The sequence below is a fragment of the Octopus bimaculoides genome, chromosome 1 (genome assembly GCF_001194135.2).
Source record: "Octopus bimaculoides isolate UCB-OBI-ISO-001 chromosome 1, ASM119413v2, whole genome shotgun sequence".
NCBI classification, from domain to species: Eukaryota; Metazoa; Mollusca; class Cephalopoda; order Octopoda; family Octopodidae; genus Octopus; species Octopus bimaculoides.
In genome coordinates, this window is record NC_068981.1 from 132854178 (window position 1) to 132864478 (window position 10301).

Consider the following 10301-nt stretch of genomic DNA (forward strand, 5'->3'; position numbering starts at 1 on the left):
ACACACACACACACACACACACACACACACACACACACACACACACACACACACACATGTTCATACTAGTAATATAAAGCAACTCATTAAAATGCACAAAACACATACAACACAAATGCTTATAGTCAAACTCATACATTTATAGTTTATAAATGTTAAACAAAATTGAACCAAGGGAAATAACTCAAATTCACCAATGCCATGGATAAAACAAATTGTATACTGCTAAACTGAATAATGAAGTGCAAAATTCATTATCATTTTCATAATAGGTTTAAGCATGGCTGTGTAGTAAGAAGTTTGCTTACCAACCCAATGGTTCCAGGTTCAGTCCCACTGCATGGCACCTTAGGCAAGTGTCTTCCACTAGTCATGGGCTGACCAAAGCCTTGAGTGGATTTGGTAGACGGAAACTGAAAGAAGCCTGTCTTATATATGTGTGTGTTTGTTCCCCCACCACCATCACTTGACACCAATGTTCGTGTGTTTATGTCCCTGTAACTTAGCAGTTCAGCAAAAGAGACTGATAGAATAAGTACTAGGCTTACAAACAATAATTCCTGGTGTCGATTTCCTCAACTAAAGGCAGTGCTCCAGCATGGCTGCAATCAAATGACTGAAACTAGTAAAAGAAATTATTCTTTAATGTCCATCTTTTCTGCTGGCATGGGTTAAGTGGTTTGGTGGGGCCTGAGGAGTGCTACGTTGTACACATTGGTATGGTTTCTATGGCTGGATACCTTTCCTAATGCTGATCACTTTAGAAAAAGTGCTATGTTCTTTTTAAATGGCATCAGCACTGATATTTGTTGGTTTGAGTGCTACTGTAGGAGGTCAATAGACTAAGTAGCAGTAATGGTCTGAAGTTTGATTCAAATTGCTACAGATGTGACAATGAGGCAGAACAATGACTGATATAAATATCTTATCTAGATCTATATGTTGTTGGCACTCTGTTGCTTAAGACATTGAGGGTTCCAGTTGATCCGATCAACGAAACAGCCTGCTCGTGAAATTAATGTGCAAGTGGCTGAGCAATCCACAGACACGTGTACCCTTAACGTAGTTCTCGGGAATATTCAGCATGACACAGAGTGTGACAAGGCTGACCCTTTGAATTACAGGCACAACAGAAACAGGAAGTAAGAGTGAGAGAAAGTTGTGGTAAAATAGTACAGCAGGGTTCACCACCATCCCCTGCCAGAGCCTTGTGGAGCTTTAGGTGTTTTCACTCAATAACCACTCACAATGCCCGGATGGGAATCGAAACTGCGATCCTATGACCACGAGTCCACTGCCCTAACCACTGGGCCATTGCGCCTCCACTGTAGATCTATATGAACCTGGGAAAACAGACATTATTAAACCATCTTCCTTATCACAATGATGAGGATGATTATTGTTATGATGTTGATAACAATGATAACAGAGATGGTACTTCTAATGTTGGTTGTGGTTGAGATGGAATGATAAGAATGATAATTAAGTTGATGATTAAATATTACTAATACAATAAGAAGTGCTATTATTGTTGCTGTTGTTGTTGTTGTTGTTATTTGGCACTTGGTTCAATCTTATGGAATCACTTTATCTTCAAAAATAACAACAAAATTCCCTCAGACCGCAACCCTTCTGCTTTAAAATAGGAAAGACACATTGGACAATGTAGTATAACATTATACAAAAAAAAAAGATGGTATAGTTGAGGCTGGTGTGCCTTCAACCATGGGTTTGTATGATCTGAGCTGACCTGGTATTAAACAACAACAACCATAAGAAATACAATATACATACACATGCCATCATATATTTTGTCGTCATCATCATCATCATCATCATCATCATCATCATCATTTAATGTACACTTTTCCATTCTTGCATGGCTCACATAAAATTTGTTGAGGTAGGTTCTCTATAACCAAATGCCCTTCTTGCTGCCACCCATTATCTGTTTCCAAGGAAGGTAATATTTCCTCATAGCTAGGCATGTTTTTCATGGAAGACTTGAAATGAACATCTTTGCTCGTATGATGATGATGATAATGATGATGATGATGGTGATGATGATGAAGATGATGCTCATTTACATCCATGATGTCAAGACAAGGGTGCATACAAGTTGGAAAGAAAATTTTCAAATCCAGAGCTACAGTGTCATAAGAAATACAGAGGTCTTGGAAATATATAAGAATTCCGATAATGGTAGTCATTATTAGAGATGTTGATAAGGTGTTGAGATGGCAGAATCATTACAGTGCTGGACAAAATGCTTAGTGGAATCTCAGCCATCTTTATGTTCTGAGTTCAAATTCCACCGAGTCAACTTTGCCTTTCATCATTTTGGGGGTCCATAAAATAAGTACCAGTTATGTAATTGACTTAATCCCTTTGTCTGTCCTAGTTTGTCCCCTCTATGTTTAGCCCCTTGTGGGCAATAAATAAATAAATAAAATAAGTACCAGTTCAACACAGGGGTTGAAATGATTAAGTTACCCCGTCCCCTGATCTTGCTGGCCTTGTGCCAAAATTTGAAATCATTATTAAAGATGTTGATGTCAATATTGCTGTTAGAGTTTTGATAATAGTAATTATCATTAAAGATATTAATGATAATAATTTAAAGGTGATATCAATTTGTTTTCTATTTTCAGATCTGAGAAACTAAACATCTAAAAAGTCCCTTGTATGAGACTTTGAAGATGGGGCTTATCTGTGGCAGCCAGTCCCAGAATTATGATAATGCTAAATGTAAAGATTTGTCAGACAATAGTAAGTATACAGATTTCTTAGCCAAATTTCTTCAGATGTATGACTTGTATAACTCTCTTCACCACCTCAGACAAGATTCTCAGTTTCCGTAAATTCTTCCTAACAGTGATTAAAATTTCTCCAAACACCTGTTCCGATGATGCAACTCAACCATCTGGATATGCCAGTCATTAATGAATATAGACAGCCAGTGGAATATTTTGTCTCAAAGTTTTTATCTAACTGATGACTAGTGACTGAGACCTTTGGTGATATGCTGTGCTTGAGAAGACCTGTCAAACCAAGTGAAGTTGTCATCATGGCTGATGCTGGTGTCACATAATTGGCACGTAAAAAGCACCTTTCAAGCATTGGGTCTCACGGAAGCAATGACCAAGACCTTTGGCATTATGTCATGCTTGAGAAGACCCATTGAGCCAAGTAAAATCACAGTTGTGGCAGATACTGGTGTCATGCAAATGGCACCCATGCTGGTGGAACATAATAGCACCCATTACACTCTCAGAGTGGTTGGTGTTAGGAAGAGCACCCAGCTGTAGAAACCATGCCAAATCAAACTGGGGTTTGGTGCAGCCTTTCAGCTTGCCAGCCCTGGTAAAGCTGTCCCACCTATGCCAACATGGACAGTGGATGCTAAATCATGATGATGATGATGATGATCTTAACTTTTTTGTAACCATATTTTTGTTGAAATATACCCTCTTTTCTTGAAATAAATTTTAAAATAATGAAGAATATAATAAAATAATTTGTCCTTATCAAACTGATGTTTGGGACATGATTTTTCACGAAATTTTAATGGGAAATTTTAATTTAGACTATACAGTGCCACATAAAAGCACCCAGCACACTCTCTGAAGTGGTTGGCATCAGGAAGGGCATCCAGCCATAGAAACCATGCCAAATCAGACTGGAGTCTGGTGCAGCACCCTAGCTTGCCAGCTCTAGTCAAACCATCCAACCCATGCCGGCATGGACAATGTTAATTGCTGGTGATGATGGTATTCAATTAGGGCCCACATGTCCCTCGAAGGTTCACATAGGATATTGTTATTAAAGTTTATGTGCAATAAATTGGTTATACTTCTACAATACATGAAATATTTTCACAATTTTTTTTTATACAATTTGTAATAATATTTAATTATAAAAATGTAAAGAGATTTTTTAAAGCACCAAATGGTTATGGGGGGTCCAGTAGAGTAAAACAGGAACCAAAAGGGGTCCACAGGCAAAAAAATGGTTGAGAACCACTGCTTTAGACCATCACTTGTCCGACAATGATGCTCATTTATAACCATCACATCTAGTCAAGGGTACACATAAACATTCATGTGCACATGCATGCATATACACACTGTGTGCTTCTTTTGGTTTCCCTCTACCAAATCCACTCATAAGGCTTTGGCCAGTTTGGGGCTATAGTAGAAGTCACTTCCCCAAGGTGCTGCACAGTGGAACTGAGACCAAACCACATGATTGGGAATCAAGCTTCTTAACCACACAGCCATGCCTGCAGCTGTAATATAGATGCAAAAGCAGTGTCTTTGAAAGAAAGGGAAGGTGGCGGTCTGGCATAATTGTTAGCACACCAAAAAAAAAAAAACAATTGCTAAGCATCATTTTACCCATCTCTACATCCTGAGAGGGTTGACTCTGCCTTTCATCCTTTCGGGGTCAATAAATTGAGTACCAGTTTTGTACTGGGGTTGATCTAATTGACTGGATTCCTCCTCAAAAATTTCGAGTCTTGTGCCTAGAGTAGAAAAGATTTATCCTTTCAAGATTGATGAAGTAAGTACCAGAAATGCACTGGGGCTGATGTAACCTACTAGCCTCCTTCCCTAAAAAACAAAATCACGTATGCTCTGTTGTAGTTGCACACCAACATTACTCATCCAGTGAAGTATGCGGGCTTCATTTCTTTCAAGCCTTTATGATGTCCTCAATAGTCACAGCCCATGTCTCACTACAATGTGGCATAGCTTTTGTACACAGGCATTACACAATCTGCCTTTCACTCTGAGGAAGAGGCCCTTTGTTACTAACAAAAGTAGTAGCTCTTTGAATTTTGCTCAGCCTGTTTGTATTCTAGCAGCTACACTTTCAGAACTACTTCCTCCACTGCTAACTTCATTGCCTAAGTAATGGAAACTGGTCTATAACTTCTATGGATCCCACCAGATCGTTGATGAAGTCTATTTTCTGTACATTCCTGGTGTTTAATGTACCTGCATGTCTGCCACATTGAAAGACTACTTTCTCTGTTAATCTTCTAACAATACCGTTACATTTCTTATGTTTCCATATCTTGCACTGGATACACTGTATGGAGTTTCTACCTATATCTTTTCTACATATTGAGCAGGGCCATCTCCCTGAAGGAATCAGTGATTTGTCTGCTTTTCTACTTACTAGGACTTTGGTCTTTGCTAAATTACTGTAAGGCCCTTTCATTCCAGACCTTGCTCTCACACCTGAAATTTCTTCTCTGGGTCTGGTAGTGATTCAGCAATAAGATCAAGATCATCAGCATAAGGGAGCTCTCAAGGGCAGCCTGTCTTAAATTTCTATATTATGACCTGGAGGACTATGATAAACAAGAGGGGGTTACGAACTGATCCTTGGTGAACTCCCACTTGTACACTAAATTCCTTGCTATACTCATTGCCATCTATCACTTTACTGACAATATCTCTGTGCATAGCTTGTACAGCTCTCACCAATCACTCGTCTATCCCTAGCTTTTGCATTGCCCACCAGATAAGGGGCAGGGAACCCTGTCAAAAAAGCTTTCTCCATGTCAACAAAAGGCAAATACAGAGGTTTATTTTTGACATCAGTGGTGCTTCTTCCTGGCACAAAACCAAACTGCATCTCATCTCAGCTAACTCTCTTCCTAATTAATTGAGCTATGACACTTTCTGTAACTTTCATCATCTGGTCCAAAAATTTGATACCTCTGTAACTATTTCTGTCTAAGGCGTCACCTTTACCTTTGTAGCAGTTGGCTATAATGCTGTCACATCAGTCATTGGAAATGACTCCCTCATGGACAACTTAATTAACAATATGGGTGACTTGGCTGTATGCCACTTCACAAAATATTTTAAGCATCTCAGCTGTGATTCCTGATGGGCTGGAGTCTTTCCCTGTCTTCATATACTTAATTACTTTATTTACTAAGCTAGTGTTGATATGAAAGGTTGGTACCTCTGTTGGGTTCAAATTAGGCAGGCTCTCCTTCTCTCATGCATTTTCTACATTTAGCATTTCATAGTAACACACCCAAGCCTCCTACTTTGCAGAATCATTAACTGCAAGTGAGCCATCATCCATGCAAACACACTTCTCTCCTACAACATCATAGCTTTCTCTTACATACTGTCTTGCAATCCAAAACACCTCAAGCCTCTGGTCATCATGCTGCAAAACATCGGCAAACTTCTTCCTTTCTGGCTGTCTCCTGGTTGAGTATACCTGTCTTCTTGCTGCCTGATATAGATCACTGCTGTTACCATTCACCCAGTCCTTCCAGACATGCTTCTTCACTCTCATGGTTCTGTCTACTGTACCATTCCACCACCATGTCACTCTAGGTCTAATTGGGACTTTGCACCAGCCACAGATTTGGTCTGTGACACTCAGTAACCTATCCCATAGGAAATTCCAGTTGTCCTCTATGTTACATGTCTGTAGCTCCTCCTCCTTCTCGTTAAATGCTTCAATTATGATGTCTATAAATCTCTTATCTATGTGTAAGCGTGTGTGTGCGTGCACGCACGTGTGTTTGTGTGTGTGTGTGGTGTGTATGTGAAACCTTGTCTACACATTATGTTATGTTACAGCTTCACTTGTATGATCAGCATCATCGTCATACGAACGAAGTTGTTCATTTCTAGCCTTCCCTGAAAAACATGTCTAGCTTTGTGAAAATATTTGCTTGGAAACAAAAGAGGATTGACAACAGGAAGGGCATCCAGCTGCAGAAAATCTGCCTCAAGCACAGGAATGTGGATGTTAATTGATTATGAATAGTCAGGTGTGATTTGAGGAGTATTTGACTATTATTTCTAGTAGGCTAATCAGCCACATAAATGCTCTTTTGATGGCTTAAATGTCTTGAATTTATTTCAGTGGTTCTTAATTGAGGTCTATATAGTCCTTAGGGGTCTATATAAGACTTTATTGTTAAATTTTATCTGTAATAAATTGGCCATACTTCTACATACCTAAAATATTTTTACAATTTTTTAATACAATTCCTAACAATGCTTAATTATAAAGGCAGTGAGCTGGCAGAAACGTTAGCACGCTGGATAAAATGCTTAGCGGTATTTTGTCTGTCTTTATGTTCTGAGTTCAAATTCTCCTGAGGTCGACTTTGCCTTTCATCCTTTTGGAGTTGATAAATTAAGTACCAGTTGCGTACTCGGGTCGATCTAATTGACTGGCTTGCTCCCCCCAAATTTCGGGCCTTGTGTCTAGAATAGAAAAGAATATAATGGACCCAGTTGTTTGTCTTGAATTTATTTCAGTGGTTCTCAATTGAGGTCCATATGACCCTTAGGGGTCTATATAAGATTTTATTGTAAAATTTTATCTGTAATAAATTGGCTATACTTCTACAATGCATAAAATATTTTTACAGTTTTTTTAATACATTTCCTAACAATGTTTAATTATAAAAGTATGTGATTTTTTAAAACATCGAATGGCTAAGAGGGTCCATCTGAGTAAAATAAGAATCAAAGGAGTCCTTAGATAAAAAAAAAGAAAGTTGAGAAACACTGATTTATTTGATCAGTCTTGGAAGACTATAAGACAGAATCAACTAGGTCATAATGTATGGGAGAATTCATGAAAAAACAACAGACGAAGAAGACAGGTGGTGTAAACAACAAATGGATGTATTAATATAATGCTCGGGGATAGAGAAAGTCTTTAACGTTTTGAGCCTACGCTCTTCAACAGAAAGAAACAAGGAGGTACCTGTCTCCGATGAAGCACTGGAACATTTACTCTTTAGCTTTTCTCCTTTGAACATCGACCTAATAGAATATTAACTGTGAATATCCCTTAGACTTTTGTTGTCTTTTGTATTTGACCTGCTTTACATATATGTACGTGTGTATGAGTGTGTATGTGTGTGTGTGTGTGTGTGTGTGTGTACGAGTATGTGTGACCTTGAAATGTCAGTCTCATGCCTGCAGCCATATAGCTATATCTATGTCTGTCTGTTTTTTTTATCTGATGTACACATTCGTATACACACACACACACACACACACATGCTTATGCATACATATACACATGCTCAAGTGAACAGATATTCTAAATACAAATGTACTGTAGTACAATGGAGGTACACTAAACTCTGCTAGAGTTCATTGCGTTCAACAGTTGACTGCTGTTGCTGTTATTGTTGCGTAAATGTTTTGTTTGTTGGAGATTGACTTGGTTAAGACTGGAAACACTTGAAAATGTGCAATGTAATATCTTGTTCGATGTATTTGTTACCATTATCATCATCATCATCATCATCATCATCATCAATTAACATCTGTCTTCTATGAGGCATGGGTTGAACAGCTTGATGGGAGCTGGCAAATCAGAGCACTCAATCAAGATCTACTGTCTGTTTTGGTATGGTTTTTACAGCTGGATGCCCTCCCTGATGCCAATCACCTTATAGTGGACTGGGCGCTTTTCACATGACACCGAGACTGTCAAGGCCTATTTTAGCATGGTTTCCATAGCTGGATATCCTGCCAAATGCCAACCCCTTTATAGAGTGGACTGGGTGCTTTTCACATGACATTGTGAATGAGTTTGTGTATGGGAGTGATTGAAATAATGGTTACAACAACAACAAAGCAACAAAAATAGTACAATGAAACAGATGGGTGATGGTGGTGGCAGTGGAGGAGAAGTTAAAATTGTTATAAACAAGGCATGACTGTGAGGTTATGAAACTTGCTTCCCAACCGTGTGGTTTTGGACAAGTGTCTTCTACCAAAGCTCCAGGCTGACCAAAGCCTTGAGAGTGGATTTGGTAGACAAAAACTTGTGGAAGCCTATCGTTTGTGTGTGTGTGTGTGTATGCCCTCGTTCTGACATTATGTGATGGTTGTAAACAAGCTTCAATGTTGTACGTGTGATGTTTGTTTTTAGTTTTCCATTGCGAAATAGGTTTGGCCATGGGAAAATATTACTTTGGTTGGATACAGGTGAGAATTGGCAACTGGAAGGGCAGCTGGCTGTAGAAAATCTACCTCAACAAATTCTGTCTGAGCCAAGCAAGCATGGAAAAGTGTATGTTGTTGATGATGATGATGATGATGATGATGATGACAATGACAACGGTGGTGGTGGTGGTGGTGAAGGAAAAATGAGTCCAAGTTTAATAGACGTTTATACTTGTGATAGACTTCTATATTTGTAGCCTTTATACTCAGCCCTTTATGAAAACCAGATGTCTGGATATAATGGCAAACTGGAATTACGTCTGTGCCTAAACATTTCTAAGATTGGCCCAGTGCCTATTTCTGTTTGCTAGATGAAATGAGGTCATCATCACTGTCATTGTCTTATGGTCCTATTTTCTCATGCTGGCTTGAATTGGGTGAAACTTCTTGAAGCAGTATTTTATGGATGGATGCACTTTCTGATCCCAGCTGTTACTTGTCTTTGAGTAAGGTATTTTATTTTGCTCATGCTCACATGTCTAACTGCCAAGTTGTAAGGCTTATTGCTTTCATGGAATATAAACAAACATCACTGCTGCCTGAGCTGTGTCAATGCAAAGACACATGGAGGGGGAAGGGGAGGGAAAGAAGAAAGAGAGAGAGAGAGAGAGAGAGAGAGAGAGAGAGAGAGAGAGACCCTCCACAAATATATCACACAGTGCTTTTTCATGTAATTTCTGTTGATCGAGTTCCACTTACAGAGCATTAGTTGACCTTGGACTATGCTAGAAGACACTTTCTCCGTGTGCCTTTCCATAGGCTCAAGCTTAAAACCATGCAGTTGTAAAGTAAACATCTTATCCACACTGTCATTCCTGTATGTATGTGATAATGTAGAATAACTAGTTTTATAATCTTGTGTTGAAGAGTTCAGAAAGAGGACGAAATAGTACTATCCATGACCACAAGAGACTTTAACCCTTTCGTTACTAACCCGGCCGTAGCTGGCTGAAAAATTTTTTGGTTCATAAGACTAACCCGGCCGTAGCCGGCCGAGTGTACCCATTGTTACTTAAATGTATATTTGAACCCAAATCTCGTTAGTAAATTCGTTAAAACACCTGATTTCACTTTGCAAACAGTTGAGTTATTGTCTCCGACATTGTTTGGCATGATATTTGAACTCAGTGAATTTTGGAAGATTTTTTTCCACATTTTTTGCGGCGTCGATTTTTTTCAACTTTGAAGATGGAGAGGAGTTTCATGCTATCAAGCAGTGATTCCGAATTTGAAGGTTTTTCAACAGAAGATATGGAGATATCGAAGAAAAGAATGAATGAGCTA

The 10301-nt window shown here is 38.9% G+C and overlaps 1 protein-coding gene across 5 annotated transcripts in view; it reads left to right on the plus strand.

Moving 5' to 3' along the window:
• Positions 1 to 10301, plus strand: part of LOC106870290 (paladin) — a 141597-nt gene that overhangs the window by 82902 nt on the left and 48394 nt on the right. For all 5 annotated transcript variants that reach the window (XM_014916313.2, XM_014916314.2, XM_014916312.2 and 2 more), the window contains exon 2: positions 2652 to 2769. In XM_014916313.2, the coding sequence (XP_014771799.1) occupies positions 2700 to 2769 (70 nt within the window). In that variant the 5' untranslated portion in view covers positions 2652 to 2699. The remainder of the gene's footprint in view (positions 1 to 2651; positions 2770 to 10301) is intronic.